Source organism: Apostichopus japonicus, chromosome 22 (genome assembly GCF_037975245.1).
Source record: "Apostichopus japonicus isolate 1M-3 chromosome 22, ASM3797524v1, whole genome shotgun sequence".
Lineage (NCBI taxonomy): Eukaryota > Metazoa > Echinodermata > Holothuroidea > Aspidochirotida > Stichopodidae > Apostichopus > Apostichopus japonicus.
The window spans coordinates 20,535,450-20,559,218 of record NC_092582.1 but is presented as its reverse complement, the minus strand read 5'-3'; the positions used below and the strand labels follow the sequence as shown (position 1 = coordinate 20,559,218).

Genomic DNA, 23,769 nt, shown 5'->3' with positions numbered 1-23,769 from the left:
AATTGTTGCTTTATTTTGTTTTGTTAATAAAAACTATTTTTACCTCATAATTAAAATAAATATAAAAGTTTGACAAATGTCATATATACGGGAATATCCCGGCGGCAAACAACGTGGCCCAAAAAGTGAAGATGTAATAAATTCACATTAATACTGGAAACATTGATGCTGGAAACATTAATACTACAGACATTGATACTGGAAACATTAACACTGGAAACATTGATGCTGGAAACATTGATACTGGAGACATTGATACTGGAAACATTTATACTGGAAACATTAATACTGGAAACATTAATACTGGAAAAAAAAAACATTGATACTGGAAACATTGATACTGGAAACATTGTTACTGGAAACATTAATACTGGAAACAATGATACTGGAAACATTAATACTGGAAACATTGATACTGGAAACATTACTCCTGGAAACATTAATAATGGAAATAATAATACTGGAAACATTGATACTGAAAACCCTCATCTTAACACCTATAGCCTATAGTTGTTAACTTGATGTATTGTAATAATTTCACATCGACACTGGAAATCCTCATCTTAACACCTAGTTGCTAACTTGATGTATTGTAATAATAACTCATCGACACTGGAAATCCTCACCTTAACACCTAGTTGCTAACTTGAGGTATTGTAATAAAATCACATTGATACTGGAAACCCTCATCTTAACACCTAGTTGAGTACTTGATTTATTGTAATAATATCACATCGATACTGCAAACCCTCGTTTTAACACCTAGTTACTAACTTGAGGTATTATTATAATATCACATCGACACTGAAAACCCTCACTTGATGTATTGTTTCAAGGTGTCTATCCCAGATACACATCTCCTCACACCAGGCAATTATAATACGTGACGTCGTAATAACAGGCGTTCTTCCAAGCTGTACTTCTTCTTTTTGTTCCCTTTTTTATCTTTGGGTTTTTGCTAATTTGTGATACATTTAGAATACTTGAATAGCTGTCAACTCAAGGCTTCATCAAAAATACAATTTACTTTTCAGAATATTGCATTCTTCCGTAAATGAATAATTCCTACGTTATAAATAAAACAAAAACCTTCACCAAACTTTCGGAACCGTATCTTGGCGATCAACATGCTTTTATGTCATACGTACTCACACAATAATGTACATTCAACTTGAACAACCGGACCATTTCTGATCTTGTCGGTGCAGTAGTTGATACGATGATAAGGGAACCTGCATACGAACTTTTTATCGGATTTTTCAATAAATCAATCCCGGGAGTATCCTTGCCTTCAGTGGACCATGTAATGTCATCAATGTGGGGGAAGGGGGGGGGGGGTGGTGGGAACTAAATATGGACCTTAACATTTCACAGTTTATACAGTGTTTAGTAAATCCAGATAAGAATATTATCGGTACGCATGTTACTTCGAAAGATTTCTGCACAAGTTTATGACGGGAGTGTGAAAGTCATACCGATCATCAAATGTGAATATTTGGAATGTAATGAACTTTAAAGATCCTTCTAGTCAAAGGTACTCCAAGTTATCAGAGAGAGAGAGAGTGCATATAAAATATTGTAAATGTTAAAAGACGTCCATGAAAGAGGGGAACATATTCCCAGCATCCTGGTGATAGTTGCATCCAATTTTTAGATGGCGTTCTCAAGATATTGATAATTAAAATTGGATCGGTTAGGTTTCTAACATGTATATATTCCTCTGCAATATCCTCTTATGGCTCAAATCAAAACCAGGTAAAGTTGCTCTAACACACGATGCCCTTATTATGCCACTTCCACGGTTCTGCATTGCCCCCAAATATGCTACAAAGTCCCACAATGGCCACTCATGTGAACATATCGAAAAGCATGCTATGATACCCTCAAAGCAGTTTGCCCCTCCTTAAGTCGTTCAGTTGTCTTATAGGACACATGTATCATTCAGCATGCTACATGGGGGCAAAACAGATGATTTATAAATGTTAGAGGACCGGCTCGTGTTAGAGACTACCTCGCACAGTAAACCCAGACCCTTATTTTATCCAGAATCTGGTTTACCTGATTAGACTACAACATTTTCTGTTTATAATTGCATAGCCAAAAGTACTATGCTGCTTCCCACGGGCGACGCTCCCGAGGGCCCGAAGTGGCACGTGCTCCCCCTGTTTGTCGAAAAGCCTCACAAGAGACCCCTTTCGTAAACGAGAAATGCCCCTTTGATGAAAATACACATTTTCCACTTTTCTGCAATTAAAGAGTGCATTATTTGCTCGAAAATGCAATAACATTGTTGTTAAATAATTATGGAAAAGGTTCATTTTAAAAGCTTCCTCGTGTTGACAAAAATTCAAGTAGGCATACTGGAATTTGTGGTACAGAGGATTCACTCCGTCGGAAAGGTTTGATGAAGCTTAATTTGTGGCCTTTCGCTTCAATTTGGCTTCAAATCAAAGTCACATGTCGCACCCCTCGACGTTTGTGACCCCCTCCCTAGATTGAACCCTCATCCCTCCTCGCTGCTTTTTTCCTGCATTCCAACATCCCCTTCCGATAGATTGTATCCTCGCCTCTGCTTCTTCCCTGAATCCCAGCAAGTACATCGTGTATTTTTATCGTTAAAAGTTAGAAATTATCCTCAATGTGTTTTTTTCCAACGATGCATTACACAATATAATAGTACCATGCACGTACAAGTATAAAGGCACTACACTTTAAGTACTTTAACTACACTTTAAGTGCTGGAAAGTTAATCACTTGGATATTTCCAGCCTATCCGATCCCGACTTGTTCGGAAAGTACAGACTTTCAATTGTCCATAGCTACACTTCTATTTCTAATCTTTTCTCAATCAGCTCACACTCAGTGCACACAACCAGAAGATCTACCAAATGGAGAGATATTATCTCGCAACAGCGATCCCACCCATACTTACAGACGTGGTTACAAAATGAGAGTAACATGTGATCCGTCGTTCCGGATGCGGCCAGAATCAGCCAGATTGACATGTGTTGGAGACAGTTGGGAACCAGCAATCGAATGTGTCCGTAAGTACTGTTTTGTTAATATATTTTTTACATTATTATTGTCATCTTTAATGAGGGTTGTCCTACTCAGTGCAGAAGCACTGCTTTCCAGAGGATCCCTCTGTTGACTGGGAAGTACAATAAATACAATACCCATGCATGCATGCCATAAATTGACTTCTACCTATTTAAATCGACATATCATATACCGATTTAATTCGACATATCATCGATTTAAACAAGAAAATGTCGATTTAAATTGACATAATACCGATTTATATGACATATCATCAATTTAAGCTGATAGAAAATGGTATAAGGCCAGGTAATTTGACATATACCGATTTAGTTCTACGTATCATCGACTTATAGTGGTAGATGTCGTTTTTAAATTGACGTGTACCGAAATATTTTACATATCAATGATTGGTATATGTTGATTTAAAACGATGATATGTCGAATTAAGCTGGTACAAGTCAATTTAATCGACATCTACCAGTTTAAATTGATGATATGTCAATTTAATCGGTAGAAGTCAATTTAAGCTGCTAGAAACTGGTCGAAGGAAATTGGTATATGTCGATTTAAATCGGTATATGTCGATTCCCCACGATTTGAGACTGATGACCCGCTACATGTGTGTGGATCAACGTTAGTGAACACAAGTTACCAATTGTTTATCATAAATGTAAAAGGTCATGTGAAGTTAACAGAGGCCAAAATGTGAAAACTTGTTAGCACCGTTACTTGGTAAGAAATGCTTTAAGGAACTCTAAATGTAACTTGCGAACCAGCTTATTTAGTAGAGGATATTTTTATGGAAATTATTTTTTGGAGTAGTAAAGTATTGTTTTTGAAGATGTGAACGGTCATCTGGCGTCGATAAACTTTGGAAACACGGTTACTCAAAAAAAAAAGCTTCAATGAACTTTATGTTTCCACTTTAGTAGGTACACGAATCGTAGCTGGTTGAAAAAAAGGTTTGTCTATTCACTTTGGTTCCGATGCTTTGGCACCCATCGGAACTTATGCATTTAAGTTGGCGTTTGTGTATGTGTGCGTGTGTGGGTATATGTCACGCTCTATCTGGTTAACACGGTATCTAAAGAAGGCAAATATGTGATTGATGTTATTTTGGTTATTTGGTCATGGTCAGTAGATGTTCCCTATTGTTTTTGTTTTTGCATAATGATGTCATACGTGGTGGGTAGATTAGTGGGTGTGCCCTATTTTGTCTTTGGTTCCCATGTCATGAATATGAATGAGTGGTAAGGGCTTACCATAAAATTCTTAAAATGTCAATATCTCTGCAACTGTGTGTCTGATTTAGTTTATACTTCGTATGGTGATGTAACTGCATAGATATGTTCTTTGTAACAACATTTTTTACCTCATTAATGTTTATGATGTGTAAGGCTTGATAAGAAATTGTCAAAATAGCTTGTAAACATGATATCTCAACGAACACAAGTTGAATCAATGTCAAACTTAGTAGGTAGATGAACTGTGAATGAATATTAATGAACGGGCAGGGCTTAACGTAAAATTTGGTTCTTGCTGGTATGGTGATGTTGGTACAAAATAAACACATTTTCATGACATTTCCATCTTTATGTCATTCATAAATAAATTTAAAAAACTATTCTTGTAAAAATGGCTTTTTAAAGATGTTCGAAATGCGTCAATGAAGGAACTGTCACGAATACCAGAAGGTAAGTTGCTCCAGAGTAATGAGCCGGCGATAGTCACTTTACTCTTTGGAATTTATTGCTTTATGAAACCGCTTGGTCGTGTGCAGTAGTTTGCCTGTAATCATATAGGCTGGCGACATCGGACAAAAAGAGTAGCCTACTGGCTGATGTGGCCAACTCAGGCTCAAAAATGATAGATAATATGGATATCAGGGTTAATTGATTGTTTTTTACTTCTTTCTGTAGCTGAAGACTGTGATCTCCTCCCCCAATTTCCAAGAGGTGAAATTATATATAGAACTGGAGAAGCCGGTGTGGTTGCCCGCTATGCGTGTACGGAACGAGGATATCGCTTGCATGGCGAGAGACGGTTAACGTGTCAAAGTGACGGTACCTGGTCTGCTGACAGTCCAGTGTGTCGTGGTACGTACATCCAGTGTGTCGTACTAATTCATCGCAGGTGGTTTGTTAACTGAGTGGTTAGTGTGTTTTTAATGTTCCTATACTTGTAGTATTGTTACAATGTACGTTTATAACTTGGAGCAAAATCTTTCCCTACAGCTATGCCAATATGCGAGGAGGTAGAGGAGGGAGATCACTTGATTCGGCAAAGGATAAATGGCCGTCGACGTGAGGGATTGTGGACATACGGAAGTAGGCATACCTTCTCGTGTGAGGAAGGTTACATCCTAGGAAGCTCGTCCACATCAGAAGGTTTCTTCTATCCATCGATTGAATGCACAAGAAGTGGATGGAACGCTTCAATTCCTATCTGCCGTGGTAATGTTAATCAAACTATGAATTTGACCGAAAACCCCTACAACATAATCTATGTCTACGATGATGGATTGTCTTTTACGTCATCTTTCTCTGATTAGTTGCCAAATGAATTGATTTGTCCTTCAACTAACATTAGTCATGTTAAGATGTTCCTCACAATGGTATTGTAATACAACTAGGTCTGACGAGAGGGGTCGGTTGCAACGACTTATAATCGAACGTCCTATGTTTTGAGTGCCCCAGCTTGTTATGTGAGTATAGAATAGACGAACTGATTCCTGACCAGAAAAAAATGTGGAGAAACTCATTTCAATATCCCTGGATATCCTGAACGAAGGGAACCTGTGGGACGTCAGATTGGGCATGATTATTTTCATTGGTATTTTTGCATTTCAAGATCGTACAGTATCTCACACAGCAGCTGTATCATCTACAAGGAGGGTAGAGATAAACTTAATTGATTAAGTTCTGCAGAACTAAAAGTTACACAGGTTCCTAGGTCTATACAGTGGTAAAGTTCTATTCTTCGCCTTCGAAGTTCCAATTTAAGAAATTAGGCTATAAAAAATAAAGTGGTATGGATATGAGCACTATATATTATTCAGCAGAAAGATAAGAAAGTAATATAGACGTGTGCTGTATTATTAGTTTAGTACTCCATTTTCTTTTTGTGATGCATATAAGTGACTACATGAATGTACATGCAATCACAAATATATCTATATCTATAGATATGTATGTATGTATATATGTTTATATATATATATGAAAATCGTAATGAGTTGGAAAATCAAGAACAGTGAAAAAACTTTCAGCCTCCACCGGGATCCGAACCACGGGCCTCCCGCTCTGTACGCGGACACCCTAACCATATATATATATATATATATATATATATATATATATATATATATATATATATATATATATATATATATATATATATATATATATATATATATATATGTCAATATATGTCAATATATATTTATATTTATATGTATATATATATATATATATATATATAAATATATATATATATGTAAATATATTTTATTACAGATGTGTAGAGAATTAATGAATAATGTTTTACGTTAAATAGACAATGACACTTATGCAAGTGTTGCAGAACTTAAAAAGCTTGATTTCTCGTAAAGACGAAACCATTCTAACAGTTGTCTTTTGTGGAGTGTGCAACAATATAAACACGTAGCGTGAGAAACAGTCGTTCTTGCTTGATTGGGATTCTGCGGAGAGCCAAACGGCATAAATGTCGAAAAAGAAAGTGAAATGTCTAAGACAACCTCAAGGGCTCAAGGCCCACACGTCATTTAATCATGTGCAAAGAAACAAGGATAATTCCTGTAGTTGCATTGGACCCTTTTTACAATGGAGAAACCAAAAAATACCATCGACGACTTTTATCTGTACCGGGTCACAGGCAACAGCCATAAAGGGCCCATGGCCCACACGTACATGATTTGATTATGTTAACAAAAAGCAGGATAATTCTTTTTTGTCCTATTGGACATTGCGGTATCCAAAAGTACCAACGACTTCTTTTTTGAACTGTAACGGGGCCCATGCAGCAACCTCAAAGGCCCAATTGCCCACACAGTAATTAATCATGTGAAAATAGACAAAAGGCCCAAAAAATGCATTAAGGCATCAACGTGTTCCCCGTGGCTTGAATATATTATTGCCTTCTCTCAACATGCTGACACAAATTTTGGACATTCTCATATAAATCTCGACATACATATGCAGTTTTGGGCATTAACGAAACGATGGAGCGCGCCGATGTGCCAAAATTATAGCATGACGTCAATATTGTATCTAGCAAGCAATGTTGACATAACCAATGTTGTAGTGGCATGCTGTTACAAGTTTTCGACATGCTGATGGTTGAATGTGACATGTTGATAGACGTAATGACATATTGGCATTTTGTTTCGACATGTTCATATGCAATTGTAACATGTTGATATCGAATTGGATATATATATATATATATTAACTTGGACACTTTACTTTCTTTTTCGACATTTATGGAACGTTTGGCTCTCCGTAGGATTCATAAGAATAACATGCTGACCTATGGTGTCCATCTTCAATGTCTCTTCAGATGTTCCTAGATGTCCTCCTTTAGTGGAAGAAATAGAACATGGACGATCAACTGCTGAAAATCGCACATACGCACCAAAAGAAATAATCAATTATTATTGCGAAGAAGGCTACAGAACAACTAGCCAATCATGGAGAGCGTGTTCCTTGAAAAATATCCGACATACGTATAGTGCAGTCTGGCTTGGAGTAACCCCTCGGTGTCAAGGTAACAGTTTTCTTCATATGAAAGATACCAAACCTACTAGGAGTCACATTACAAAACCTTTTCGAGTTTGGTTTACCAGTTCTGGCAATTTTAGTAACCTATCTCAAGTGTTTAAAATTGTGCGACTACTTGGAAAGCTTTCCTAGGGTTTTTTCATCAAATGAAGCTTATTTAGCGAGTAAGGAATGATTCCCTCTGGCAAGAATTATAGGAAAATACAAAGTAACTTAGAAACATTTAATTATTTTGACTTTTCTTTCTAAATGATACTTTATCGATGAGTATTATCATTTGTTACTAACATCAACATTGAAGGTTGTTGTCTTAACACGATATTCAGATAGGGACAAAGCAACGTGGGCAGCCCTGTGCGTGGTGGTGGTTGGTGGCTGTTGAAATTGAAAACGAGGTTTACATCATATTGAGGCTTTGGGTTGCTCTTAGTTAATTTCTTATACATGTTTTTAGCTTCCTTAAGTTAACTGATAAAGGCAGTAATAACTTAAAAATGAGCAGTTGCATTTGCTGATTTGTCTGTCTTCCAGAAATAACCTGTCCTACACTTAGGGGGTATTTAGAAAATGGTGCAGCCTATGAGACTTCGAACATGGTTGGTGCAAACGCTACCTTCAGGTGTGATTCAGGATATGAGTTGATAGGTGACTCTCGTTTGACCTGTACACGAACAGGACGATGGAATGGATCAATACCAGTTTGCGATACGGGAGGTGAGTAATTGACAACAATAAATCACGTTATTTAAAGTGATGTATGCATTGAGGCCATGTCAGATGAAAAATACAGCAAAACAAAAATCGTATGCATGCCTGTGTTTATAGTACGTTGATCAAGAGATACACTATACTGATTAAAAAAATAACTTCAGTTGTAGATTTTAGAGCAAAACTACAGTAAATAAATGGTTTACATAATTATCTGGTTAGCCAATGGAAGTATGCAACAGTTACGCACGCTGTGCGATATACTAAACTACGTTTGACGAGCATAGCTAAATACCCTGAAGTTGCTGTGTCAAACAATACAGATGGATATGTGGTTGCAACATCCGTATTTTTGTTTTGTTTGTTCCTTTAGAACTACTAAAACAACGGACCTTAACAATAAGTCAAGAATACCAGGGCAACAGATCTGACCCTAATAAACTACAATTTGTATACTCCTTTCAGGTTAATTCTTCAAGGTACTACGTTAAGAGTTGAATGATTTAACCACAGGTTAAGCATATAGAGACGTAGAGGAGGCTCTTCGTAGTATTTTGCTGGCTTGTCGATATATCTATTTATTTTTGTGTTTTTACTTTAGAAAATCATTGCCCTGTTCTGGGTATACCACTGAACGGTTACAAGACTGGCGATCGGTATAATGCAAATGACGGCGTAGAATTTCATTGCAACGCAGGTTATACGTTGATTGGGTCACAGTTTAGAAGTTGTCGACCGACCGGCATGTGGTCGGGTGAACCAGTGAAATGCATTGGTAGGTATGCAAAACGAGGGTTCATCAATGGGTTCCAGTCACTCACAGAGCGGGTGAGGGGTGCTCTTCCAACAAGATGCCCCAGGTGGCCCCAAATTATATTTATGGTGGCAAAGGAAAATACACAGGAAACTACCCACGGTCTAATAACATCATGCTCTGGTCAATTGTCGTGTTAGTTTCATAGTAGTTTTGTGTTCAAAAAAAAGTAAACCAACACATAGTTGATTAATGTGCGATTTTGCCCCTCATCCTCTTCCCCGTCATCAACATAATCAAAACATTTACATCTCAATTACGTAGTCATTCATCTCTTCCGGAGCAAATTACATCAACTTGGACATATTCAATTGTGTAGGAGTCCCTCAAAGAATCAGAGGAGCCAATAGTCTTATTATTTCACTATCTGTTCAAAATTACAACATTGTATGTCAAAAATTCGATTTATGTCTCGAAATTTCGACAAGTTATTGTACTAATGTCAACTGGTTTTCTGAGTGGCTTTAAATTCGCGTTAGGGCCATCAGCGTTGTGTTACATTCGTAGGTGCTATGCCCCGTGCCCCGTAAATTTAGTTTTTATCCCTGTTTGATCCATGTGGATATGTTTGCTGCCAACTTGTGAATGTTAGTCATTCAAATAACGGGCTGATCAATTTAATAGAACGGAATTTATCTAAGTTTTCCAAGCTGTCAACATATTAATTGAAAAATTGGTCATGTTGTTTAATTTTTTTTTCACGAAAAGATCCTAACATTTCGACGGGCACCGTAAGTTTCTATAGATATAGATAATTACTAACTTAATAGTATAGTGAACAATTTATCAATTATGCTTTGATAAAATTCACTTATTAAAAGTAAGAGCTTCATCAATATGTTTAAAATTTCTAACATTTTTAAGAATATTATTTGGAATGCACCTGAATGTTCGCATACATAAGGGTAATAATATCGATAATGAGTTTAATGATATGACTCATTGTTAACCCTTTCAAAGGCGATCAAGATTTTGACGACATCGACGAGATATCGTTAAAGATGAGAGAAAATTTAGACAGGTTTGAAGCTAGCGCACTTTTTGAAGCTGTCGTGAGTAATGAGACAACAAACACGAACGTCGATCAAACTGCACGATTTATCCCATTGAGCCACGATACTGGGCTGGATCTTTACTTCATGTTTGACGGATCTTCAAGCGTTGGCGAAGATAACTTCAAGAAGACAAAAAGGTTTGCGAAAGAACTCGTTAAAGAGGTAAGTTTTGAGAATAGCATCCTCTGCATTAATATATATCCATTACTTTGAAGATGAAAATGTTGATCATGGTTTATAGTGTGGGCAGCTACGTAACTGGGCATGCATTATTACTCTTGATTCCTTGACGAAGGTAAATAGTATCCATGTGATGGTGATGGTGTGGATGTGTGTGTAAACGAAACCCCAACGCATTTTTGATATCTTGCGAAAGCAAAATCTATGTGATCTTGTGTGTGTATTATTGTATGTGACACATATTATGCAAATTAAAGCTTGGCGTAGAACATCAAAGTTCAAGTTGAATATTCAAATTTCGAGAGATAATATGAACGTCGAAACTTTGAGATAAAACAAACGACGAAGTTCTGACATGACATGTCAACATTTCGAGGAGAAACGTTATAACTTTGAGATAAAATGTTTAAACTTTGAGATGAAACGTCAAAATGTTGAGATGGCCACCATAGCATCCTTACAATGAAATTCTTCTGTGGAACAGCTTTAGCTCCTCACATTTTGGAAGCTTAAAGACCAACTACGGAGACAACATTTTTTTTGGGGGGGGGGGGATTTCCATTAATTTGGGAGTTTACATACCCATAATAAACACGTGTAATATAAAATTCTTCGAAAACCTACTATAACCCACAATAAACGACCACGAAAATGGACATTTTGGGTAGTCACGTGACATGTACCTCTGGAATGTCTGAAAACAGAGATTGACCCAAAGGTGCCTCTGGTAACCGTGTGACGTCGTGATTGGTATACCGCGAAAATTAAACGCTGAAGCAGGCACTGTTTATACACAGATAGCAAACAATTGAACTGTATATGACTTCCATTTTAGAGCGTTTGAAAAGCTGTTAGCTTAAAATAAGAACACATAAAGGTGAACAACTAGTTTTAAGACAATTTTAAGCAGAAAATTTAGTAAAATAGGTTATTTTATTAGCATAATTTCCACTCAAATGGAGGCATCGTTTACATACATAGCGGAATGTCAATAGGTCCGTACGGTACAATATACTGTAGAACATGCAAGCAGCTTGCCGAATCCGACATAAAAATTGATCGCAAGATACCCTAAACTGAATAGAAGAATATACCTAACAGATGCCTCATGCGTGATATGTGACGGGAAAATGGGTTACATTACTGTCCACGAATTACCAAAAAGACACTAAACATAATCGAACAACTACGAGAAGACGCTGGCCAAATCGACCAGGGTAGCATATACATGACCAAGCTTCAGCTGAACATAGTACTTACTCATTTTAATATCCAAAAGTACAAACACAGCAAAAGTATCCTTTCAATAAACAAAATTTAGCAGTGAATATCCAAATCCACGTTTCTCGTTCAATCCTGGTCAAAATACTACCGTGACTCTGTGTAATTCCATAGAGATAGGTTTAGTTGAAACAGGCCTTGACCAGTAACATCCCACAATCACAATACAGTCACTAACGAAATAAAACGTCCGATCGCTACATAGTACCGTTTTTATTCAACTCCTTGGACCAGGCAGATACCGGAATAAACATAACGGACAATATAACACATGTATCACGAACTCACGATACTGGAATACAACAAATGAAAAAGATAAATGCGATGAAATCCTAACATGACTATTTACACATGCTGTGAGACAACCCCGGCGGGCGTTGTAACTCACTACATGTACTAACAATGCTACCCTAGGCACGGTATATACACGGTCATCTCTTATATAGTAGGCCTATAACTTTCAATTGCGTGATATAATGTTACATGTAAGGACGTCCAAGGCGTGTTTACGAGGAGACTTGAAACGGTCAATTTCACATTAGCTATGTCCGCCACAGCTGTCGAAAGTATATAAGTTTCGCAGAGTAAGAAATTTGCAGCATACACAGAGGCAGGGTCATGCATGTGGACTCATGGGCATGAGACACTCCGGGTGCTGAGAAATGTTTACGCGTGGATCTCACAAAATTGATCCAAAGTCTACGGCGTTTTATGTTGGTTTTTCTACTCGAAAAGCTACAAAAGCTGATGCTTATTTTGGCTGAGGTATGACTGCAACCTCCAACAACAAAGAATTGTGGCATTTCGGGAAAAAGGAGTAATATCGTTGATATTTTTTTCAGCTCAAGTATACAACTTTACACACTAAAAGTATTGTTGTGAGTGATGTATACCAACGGTGACGTCACATGGTCACCTGATGTCTTAGGATTGTTTCAGGAATGTCTGAAATAGGTTTCCTAAATAGCTGACTATTCGTCCCATTTTTCACGTGTTTAACGTCCGAAATTGGTAAAGTTAATTACAGCATGTAATTGGAGTGAGCTAAGGTTTACGTACATGCAACATGGTGTGATTTTATGTTCATCGAAAAATCTCCATAGTTGGTCTTTAAACTAGGCCACTGGCTAATTCATGAAAACTACATGAAAACTGATCTTGCGTTTTTATATCAAGTAACCAGTGACTTGTGTTTAAGGTGTAATTATCGGACTCAAACAGTCTACCACTTCCTTCCCAATAAACTGGGCGACAATCATTCTCCCCGATACAATGGGTAGATCATAGCTCTGATGAGACTTTAGAAGTTCCCTTCAACTATTTTCTCGGAACGTCATGATTTTCCTGGCAAATCGCAAAAGCTTCCCGACGACCGTCACTTAGGCCTGGCCAAAAATATTTCCTTGGGGAAACTTCACTGCACAACACCCACTCGCACTCTCCTTCACAGTGCCGCTCCTGGCACTTGCCAAACACAATACCAAGTTTATCCTGTACTTTTTGTAGATTGGTGTGTCCGATAGACCAAACTCATTGAGGGTCGGAGCGTTGGTTTTCAACAGTGAGACAGAAATTGGCTTTCATACTGTAGCATTTGATTCAACTGACGATGTCCTTGATGCCATTGATTCTATGCAATACATAGGTAAGAGCTTCACGCGTGCCTTATACTTATATTATCTGACAATTAGACTACTTGAATAAATCCGTCAAGTTGTATTCTACCATTACGGATGATTTTATTGAACGTATCATATGTCTATGTGCTTCTTCTATAGTCGAGGATTCCGAACACCCTCTTTTTTATTTTTATATGAAACCACGTAGATTTTACACGATCCCACGTATGCGGACAGAACGGTTTAGGCGATCATTTTTACCTAGAAGTATTAAAACTTTGAATTGTATGATACATAGATAACTTTTTTAACCTATTTTTGAGATGCTGTAGTCCATGTTATTATATTGTCATTTTATGATGAATATCAATAAATTTTACTTTACTTTACTTTACTTTTAGTCCTACCTTTTTCCTAACCTATATGTTTGTGTTTATTTTAGGCACACTTGACAAAACTTCAAACGGTATAATAGTTGAAGAAATATATTCAGAACGCTTTAGTACTAAAAAAGTCTTCTGATATGAGAAAGACATTAAGGTGATAATTTGGGCTATAAAGTAAAGAATGTGCCCCTTGTTGTACAATTTACACATCCATATCATTAGCGGAACACTGAGGAAGATGGCGCTAATAATAGAGAATGTTTATCGGTTTAAGGGACAACTAATTTTCATTATATAACGTGTATTATATGAGAAACATCATACAGGTCCTTTCTGTCAAAATAGCATGAGCGAATTCTGTGATATGTTTCCTATCACTTCTATTTATTACAACGAACCCTATCATCATCTCTAGGTTCGCACTGAATGTTTGAAAATACAGTATTGTATATTGATACAGTTCATACCGACATTAGTGTAACGCAAAAGGTATACATTTTGACAAATATAGAATCAAATAACAGATTAGTTTGATTATTTTTTATGAGTAAATAGGTAGAAAGTTCATAAAGGTACACAAACATTTTCAGAATGTCGTTTGAATCATGTAGTTAAGATTTCTTTGAGTTAAGATGGTTACCATGGCAATATCAGTTAGCTTCCAACGTCTTTATTTATGAATTTCTTATTATTTATTGTTTAGGTGGTGGAACAAATATAGCCAAGGCGTTCGAGATTTTGTCTAATGTGATGATCCCACAGACTGCAATGCTCAATAGGGAAAAAAGCTTTAAGACAGTATTTCTTATAACTGACGGTATGTATCTAAATAATGAAAACGCTTAAAGTATATTTTTATAGCAATTGTAATGATTCAAAGGTTCAAGATATTGTGATTAACCTATAATGTAGAACTAAGGACAAAATACAGGTGATGCTGTAGGAAAGAGCATGTGGCTAATGCCATACAAACATGGGTATGAGCTAAAAGAAATAAAGTTCAATCTCGTATAGTTCCTATATTCACTGTTATATTACTGCTATCACATGTAGAGACGAATATATATTTTTTTTGCAAAAGCTCTACCTTTTCTCAAAAAAATATCTTCTTCCCCTAAGGGTAACAAATTTTTTATTGTGGTGGTTTCCAAATACTTTTTTGTCGCCTTTAACACAAACTTTTATAAAACTTTTAAGACCGTATTAATTCCAGTTTGTATTATCTACACCGTTTCGTGTACGTGTGTGTCATGTGTATGTATTTGTTACAACAGGGGAAGCTACTGAAGGAGGTGACGCGCAACAGGATGCCAGAGAAGTTGAGCGCCAAGGTGTTACAATACATTGTATTGGAATTAGCGAGAACGCTACCAGACGGTCACTCAGTGCTCTGGCAAGTGAACCTTTACGCGAACATCTCTTTTTTCTGAAAGACTACGAAACGCTTGAACGTCTCATCAAGGTAGTCACCAATCAGACACTCGGTAAGTCTATGATGTAAGACAAATTCTTCATTAAAGGTTTGTACTGTAATGTTCTTCCTATATGGAGTTCCTGTATAGGATTTATAGTTGTTATGAATTGTCATCAGCAGTGTAATAAACGCATACTGTAACATGCATGCTCTAAGTTGCATTGTGCGGAATCGAGGCAGTTGGAATGTCTTTCTTGGCAGGCTTGGAGGCTTGGCTAAGTTAGCTTTTTCTTTGCATTTCAAGCTAATGAGTTTACGTTCTTGCTTGCTTGTGTCTGGAAAATAAGACTTCTTATAAAAGTGTGCAGTACGAAAACCAATGTTGAAATAAAGTTTGGTATCTAAGTACTAAGCGCGATGTCACTTTTGTTCAAACAAGTAAGCTGTACCAATGGTAACCATGAGAAACGATGAAAGCAATTGAAGTATAGTTCGCCGTTAGCATACACAAATGGTAACATCAACAGGTAGAACGCTCTAGTATAGTTAAAGTGTTAACAAGATTACCTCCCGCTCCAGAAAGTTAGCGTCGACGATCTATTAGCCCCACTGAAAGGTTGTACAGTCATATTCTATATTATACGAATATATGAGTTTCACTTCTGCGGGTTTTAAGTGATACAGAAGAAGCCCACGATTATATCCTCCGTCGATATAATATAAAATAATATTATGTGGAGATGTTGCTCTCATTTTAAACGACTTTATCGAACATTTAATGTTAAAAGAATTAGGTGTCTGTTTCCTTCGTGAAGAATAATAAAGAAGTAGTTCTACTCCTCTTTCCACCTCTCTCTCCACCTCTCTCTCTCCTCGACGATTCTCCCTCTTCCTATAAATATCTCCTGTGTTGTCCTCTTCTACAAACTCTCTCCCTCTCTCGACGCCCTTCTACCGTCATTTAGCTCTCTCCGACATTCTCTCAGCTTTCTCTATCTTAAGTCTATTGTTCCATATTCCTTTTCACCTATCCCATAATTTCCATTCGTCCACAGCCTGTACGGTCATACGTCACCACCAAGTGCCCAAATAAGGCTACCCTCACGAAAAACAAAAGAATACGATGCTAAGGGGAGGGGGGGCGGGGGGAGAGTTAACTAACATAATTAATTAAGAATACCACATATTACATTCTTCTCCCCTCTTCTGGAAATTAAGCTAGTAATTTCGTGACTTTTACTGACTGTTACTTTCTATCTGTTTTATAAGAACGACTAAAACCAACCTGGCATAAGGCATCCCATCGGAGAAACCGCGCAACAGGCGGCCGATACAAAACAAAGCAAAGTATTGAGTTTCATTAACCAAGCTACAAGAATTGATAGGGGACATTTAAACGAAGAGCGTTAGAAAGTGAGGAATAAGAAAAAAGAATGAAAATAAAGACGGAATAACACAAGAACAAAATAAAGCAATTCTAACCGGTAGACACCCTGGTTACAGCTGTATGTATAGAGTTAGGTACAGTATATATCTCGAGGGGCGCTCAACTTTCTGTCCGAAAATTTTTGCCACTCCGTCTGCCAGCTGGATCATTTCGCTTTTTATCTTGAGGGACTCGAAAATAACTTTCTTTCACCCGTTGATCGTCGGACCGGGTCGATATCTACATCTTTGTCATGCATTGTCATGCCAGAAATTTCATGACAGCCGTATTATGCTTAGTGTACTTTTCAATTCAAATACCCCAAGTGCTGTAAATGTGTGAATGCATGAACATTAAAGAGGTAGTAAATAAGATGAAATCATAATTAACGTTGTACTTTCTTAATTGCGTCATACAAACAACACTTCTGCAAGCATTACTCCGTTCATTCATACAAAATGTGATTTCATTTTCAGATTACAGTGAATGCGGCATTTCTCCCCGAAGAGTATTAATAAAGGATAACGTACAAGATACACCTGCTAAATTGGGTGACTGGCCATGGCAAATTTACATTGATGTAGCCGTAAGTGTTTCGATTGTATGTACTGCGAAAAGCATACTGCCTTTATAGTTTTATATATATATATTTTTTTCTTTTTCACTTTTATTCATTGATTTCTCTTCTGTGTTTGGTTATTGCCATAGAAAGGCAAGTAACATTGGCAGTCAACGTGTGTATGTATGTGACGCCTAGCTTGTAAACACGATATCGCAAAAGATAATCAACCTCTGCTTATCTCATAGTTTACATGTGGCTTCCCCATAATTAGTATTAGAACAATAATGCTTTGGATGGAGGTCAAAGATCATTTGGGTTAGCAGAGGACAAAATGTGAAAATCTCAAGAACGCTGTTTCTCCAGAACCTGAATATCAAAGGAGCGAATATACGCATGGTAGTATAGCTATATGTAATGTAAAATGTGTACACAATTTGGCGTAGGTAAGAGTTCATTTACATTCACCAAGGGTTAAAAACTTAACAGTCTGGTAAGCACGATATCTCAAGACAGGAACATTATTGGCTTTCATATTTTGCCTGTTGTTCCCCATAATTAGTACAAGAACCTTATTGGTTTTCGGTGGAGTCAAAGGTCATTGGGTCACACTCTGTAAAGTCTTGTAAATACATTCTTTGTAAACACGATATCCCAAATGACTAATAGTGAGTTAAGGAAAAATGTGATAAAGTTAAGACTTCCCTGTGTTTTTACGCAGCTACCTATACAAGTATATTTAAACTTCTTTACATGGGTTTATGCTCTACTAAACTAAACAATTCATAGTACTACCTATGATGGATGCGTTGCTCCCATAATATTGCTTGTATCATCTTTTACAAGAATTAAAAAATAATTCCACGAGTTTATGCTCTACTCAACTAAACTATTCATGGTACTACATATGATGGATGCGTTGCTCCCTTAATATTGCTTGTATCATCTTTTACAAGAATTAAAAAATAATTCCACGAGTTTTTGCTCTACTCAACTAAACTATTCATGGTGCTACATATGATGGATGCGTTGCTCCCATAATATTGCTCCAATAATATTGCTTGTATCATCTTTTACAAGAATTAAAAAATAATTCCACGAGTTTTTACTCTACTCAACTAAACTATTCATGGTACTACATATGATGCATGGATGAGTTGCTCCTATAATATTGCTCCGATAATATTGCTAACATAAAATTGCTTGTATCATCTTTCACAAGTAGTTTTAGAGTTTTTTTCCAGGAGTTTATGCTCTACTGAACTTAACTTTTCATGATAATACTTATGATGGATGAGTTGCTCCTGTAATATTGCTTGTATCATCTTTTACAAGTATTTTAAAAGTTCCCTCCATGAGCTTATGCTCAACTAAACTAAACTATTTATTTATGCTCATTTATATTACCTATGATGGATTGGTTGCTCCCATAATATTGCTTGTATCAGCTTGTTACCTCTTGACATGAAGAAGTGGTTAATCGCCATCTCTATATTCCCAATTGTCTTTTTTGTTTTTCCACTGGTCATAGTTTCTTTCTGTCACAAACACTGCTTGTCCTGTCTGATGTAAAATTCTATATATTACCATGTAAGCACTGGCTCTGTTTAGATTGATACTGAAGTATAAACTTCAACCAGGGTTGGCTTGCAAACTACTCTTGCGCTGCATATGCAATATATTTAAAGGCAAGTAACCGCTAGGAGGGGTTTCCCTCTGGTTTTACCTCGTGATATCAGTCAATTCTCTCAATTGACAATTTGTACATTATATACAAATTAGAAATCTTCAGCACTTTCAAACAATAAATTTCAACTTTCTAAACAGATTAATTTACACAGTCAATGAAAATTTCTTGGAAACGTTAAATGCCTAAGTTATCATTTCGTGTACATAGGAAATGTCGCTCTACTTGTAACAGAAAGTGGAACTTCTTTTTAAAATTAATGCGTTAGAAATTTTGTTGTTTATTTTACAGTTGTAAAAAAAAATTCAATACAGTATGAAAAAGTTTATCGGGTTCTTAATTTCATATAATAATCCAAACTTCACATATTCCAAATAAAAGTTAAATTTGCTTCTCAAACATGTTGCAGAAATAACTTGCTAAAATTATCTGAGTAACTGGGCATGACCAAAATAGATGTTCGAGGGTCTCATCCTCGGAATTACAAAATGTACACATGGGAGAGTCTTTTAGCTTAATTCTATGTGAACATTAGCTGGTACCAATAATTCTTTAAATAAAGTAACCTTAGTTGGACGTGAGTTAATTTTAGAACTTATCAAACGCAGAACGTTATCAGAAAGGCTTGCAATAGGCCTTACATTGGCTTTCCACTCTCTGGGATTGCCGCTAAAAATTCCATCTTAAAAAGTAAAACGGGAAATTATTTGTAATATCAAACTTGGTGAATGCAGTATAGGTTATAAGGCATAACCATTAAATAAATCATTTACTATATAAGCTTTCTTCGACATTAAAATATTCGAGTAAATATTATCATTATTAATTTTTATATATGAATTGTTAACATATCGATTAAAATAATGATCTCGTTGGCCAAGCACTACATACCACATAAATAAAGGTGTTTGAAATGTCAATATCATTTTATAGAAAGAATGCTTAGAATGCTTTAAATATCATTATATAGTTTTGTGTTAAACAACATTAAACACAATTTCTGACAGAACACCGTCTGTGGGGGAACGCTTATTGAGGCAAACTGGATTTTGACGGCAGCACATTGTCTCCATGACAATGACACATTCAAAGCTTATGCAGGTGAGTTCTCCCACCTGCACCGCTAGTCGGTGAAAAAACGTTCAGTTGAGGGGTGGGGGCGGGGACTGGGGAATTTTACATTCAGTCTATGAAGAAGTAGACAAATCATTCTGGCCCAGGTCGCCCACCGAAGCGGATTCTGGGCTTTATTTTATTAGCACAACAACCTTGCGTTTAATTCTAATTACAGATGTTAATTACAGTCTAAATATACCTCATAATGCGCCATTTGACAGCTATAGTTGTATCCTTTTTTTCTGGGAATACTCAATTGTGCATGAATGTGCTGAAAGTCATATAATCGGACGGTTTTTCTGATAATATATAGAAAACAAACACTAGTAAAGCTTGTTTTGACATATATCTTTGATGAACTCCGAAAGATATATCTCGAGATCTGTTTTATTGCAGTCAATATCTTCAAGTTGAGTATTTTGGCGCTTAGTTATACTTCAGTTATCATATTTAACACATGCATACCAACAGGGATTTGCGGAGAAGCATACATGTTTTATTTAGTATCTTTTCGTTCATTTTATTGATTGATTTCTTATTCCCTTCAATACCCTATAGGCATTGTTAATAGATTCGATGGGCAACAGATATTACAAGTCAATCAGACCATTCTGCATCCCGACTACGATCGTGCCACAAAGAGGAATGACATAGCATTGATTCAACTCAGAAAACCTGTTAAACTGAGTTTTCTTATTAGAAAGGCTTGTCTGCCAGATCCCGCAAAAGGTGAGACCAAGCGCCCTATATATATATATATATATATAAATACATATATATATATACATATATATATATATATATATATATATACACATACATATATAAGCAGTCCATGGTGCTGAAAATTTCTTCCGAAATTGGGTATATGACCACTATGACGTCATCACACCAGAGGCACATCGATCATCATACATCCAGCAATATTGTCCTACATGAGCCTCACAATTGAAGTGGAGTTTACTACACACCTTTTTTTTAGACCTTTGACATTTTACGTTAATTAATGTTTTTTAAACTTTCATTGCAATAGTTACTGCTACCTCGAGTATGACACTTTCAGCTACTTTGTCGTTTTGGCATGTGCATATTAGCCAAAAGAAGTCTTTCTTTTCTTTTAATTTAAATTGCATGCAGTTTATTAATTAATAATCTCCAGTCAAGGCAGCAATTTCATGTACAGTGTCGATCATTTGGTTGTTTTTACACTCGCGAAGTTTGATCTTTGACCTCCATTGATCATGCGTTATTGGCTTCTTACATTTAATAATGCACTGGAAACTTCACCTTAAAAGAGTTTGATATCACACATTGATTTGTGGGTTTCGGCCATGTTATCAGTTTAGTATGTGCGACATGGCCAAACACTGTTATTAAGTTAGTTAGTCATAATTTACCTTTAACCTCGAACCTTAAACCGTATGACACCATAGCTCACGTTGACAATTCATCCAAAGACCAGCAAAAACCAAGCCAAATTGGTAGTCCTTCGGTCATAAGGAGAGGGAGTTCGTGACACACCTTTCCTACACACACATGGAACACTCACACACAATGTTTTGAACCCCCCCCCCCCCCCCAGCTCAAAAGCTTTTCCACATCATTTCATCGTGTTACTCTTTCACACTGCCCTCAACCAACCACATTTCAATTTAGTGCCAAATGGGTGGGGAGTAGGGCCTACAGTTTATGTACAAATTTCCATAACATAACATAGAAAGTCATGAATTTTGGTATGATGGCACGCCTGTGTAGCAGCCTCGCTAGTATAGTTCTCTTAAGAACGATAATTGGAGTGAATCGAAAGAAATAGTTTCCTTATTAAGTACAGAAATGATTTGTATAATAATCTAATTGATGTGATTACATACGTTTTTGTGTTTCATATTTATGAATAATATTAACATTTGTTTCAATAATTACAGATATCTTCAAAATAATTCGAGACATCTTCAATTCAATTTGAGATATCAGAAATTGCATTTTTGATATCTTGAATTTTATTTAAGATATCTCAAAATGATTTTAAGATATCAAGAAATAAAGTAAAATAGTAAAATGGGAAACATTATTTAAGATATTTGGAATTGAATTCGAGATATCCAAAATTAAATTCGAGATATCGAGAATTAGAATTCGAGATATATCGAACTCAATTTGGATATCTCAAATATGTTTTAATGATTGATATCTGGAGATGAATTAGAGATATCTGAAAATGATATAGAGATATCTGAAATTATTGAATAAAAGTTAAAATGGCGTTCCACACGCTCAGCTGGGGATTTCCGATCACACCCATAATTGGTGACCCTATACGGAGACTCTCTGTGCAGGAACATCAACTTCTACCATGGCAACCTTTGCTATGGCAACTGAAATAGACAAAATATAGGCCCAATGACAAACCGACTACAATATATCTCATCCTCGCTGTAAGAACGATGATAATAAACTGAACGTAGCTGCTATAAACTTGGATGTGTGAACACCGCCTTGCTTTAATTTACGGCATTGTCTCAGTCACATTTCGATTATTTAAATTCACCAACAGAGAACCGGTTGCTCACTGTTGGTGCTGCAGTTGTGACAGGATGGGGACACAACGGAGTAATTCCAAAAAAATCGGAGCTTCCCAAAAGACCAGAACAAGACCTTCAGGAACTAACCTTGCAACTTCGCAGGCGAGATGAATGTGAAGCAAGTCTGGATGGAGAAGATGAAGAAGACTGGTTTGATGAAACTATGACGTGTGCTGGGTACCTCGGTCGAGAAGTAGGACCCTGCTCTGGAGATTCGGGAGGACCTTTAGTGAAGTATGCTAAAAGAGGGACATCGCGCCGTTGGACTGTCATTGGAGTTACCAGTTGGGGCATTGGATGTGCTTTGCAAAATGAGTTAGATTTCTTCGCAAATGTCCCACACTTTGTTCCTTGGATTAATGAAAATATCAACCCGGAAGCAGCGCGGTTGAGGCGGAACACATAGATTAGATACAGACGTGGTCCCGGTAACGGTTTATAGATAGGAACAAATATAACGATAGTGAACACTTCCCATAACAGGACTTTTAAAAAAACTGACTTTGGAAATAGTTTCTTTGTTTTACTTTCAATTTTTGATGCATCTAATTTGTAAAGAAATGTCATTAGTAGCCGATAGTTATTGTAACATAATGTTGTCAGATAAGCCACGAAAAGGTTCACTTAAAACCGCAGAAGAATAATAATATAAAAAAAGTGAACCAATGAATGTTTTAGATTAAACTGAGAGGATATCGCACCAAATGTGCTAGACAAAAAGTGATGAAATGTTTTACTTGTGACCTTACGAATAAAGACAAGCACAATTGATGCTTTAAGTTTAACGGCTATAGTAGAAGTGTTTCTACCGATTTCATCCTGCCCCAATATCATCGCATGAACCAACACAGATACAAACCCGACTTACCCTTTTGTTAGTGATGATAACGTTCTTCAGTGATATTATCAGTGAGTTTTTGTGGTTTGGCATTTCGTTACTTCCTAATTAACAATAATAAAGGACAAAACAAAACGGTGAGAGAGATAGCTTCCACAGATGAGAGCAACAAGTAGGACTAAAATCCATGGGGCTGATTATAAAACACAACGTATGTATATAGGCCGCAAAGTCAATTAATTTTCTCCACATATTCTTAACAT

The 23,769-nt window shown here is 36.5% G+C and overlaps 1 protein-coding gene across 1 annotated transcript in view; it reads left to right on the top strand.

Annotated features, from left to right (window-relative positions):
• LOC139964115 (complement factor B-like) overlaps positions 1–23,453 on the top strand; it is a 28,964-nt gene extending 5,511 nt beyond the window's left edge. Inside the window, exons 3-16 of the mRNA XM_071965473.1 lie at positions 2,853–3,044; positions 4,962–5,138; positions 5,277–5,495; positions 7,621–7,827; positions 8,373–8,555; positions 9,151–9,324; positions 10,324–10,580; positions 13,386–13,524; positions 14,588–14,701; positions 15,159–15,368; positions 17,201–17,310; positions 19,978–20,071; positions 20,645–20,815; positions 22,641–23,453. Of these exons, the coding sequence (XP_071821574.1) occupies positions 2,853–3,044; positions 4,962–5,138; positions 5,277–5,495; positions 7,621–7,827; positions 8,373–8,555; positions 9,151–9,324; positions 10,324–10,580; positions 13,386–13,524; positions 14,588–14,701; positions 15,159–15,368; positions 17,201–17,310; positions 19,978–20,071; positions 20,645–20,815; positions 22,641–23,074 (2,681 nt within the window). The 3' untranslated portion in view covers positions 23,075–23,453. The remainder of the gene's footprint in view (positions 1–2,852; positions 3,045–4,961; positions 5,139–5,276; positions 5,496–7,620; positions 7,828–8,372; positions 8,556–9,150; positions 9,325–10,323; positions 10,581–13,385; positions 13,525–14,587; positions 14,702–15,158; positions 15,369–17,200; positions 17,311–19,977; positions 20,072–20,644; positions 20,816–22,640) is intronic.
• The last annotated feature ends 316 nt before the right edge of the window (positions 23,454–23,769 follow it).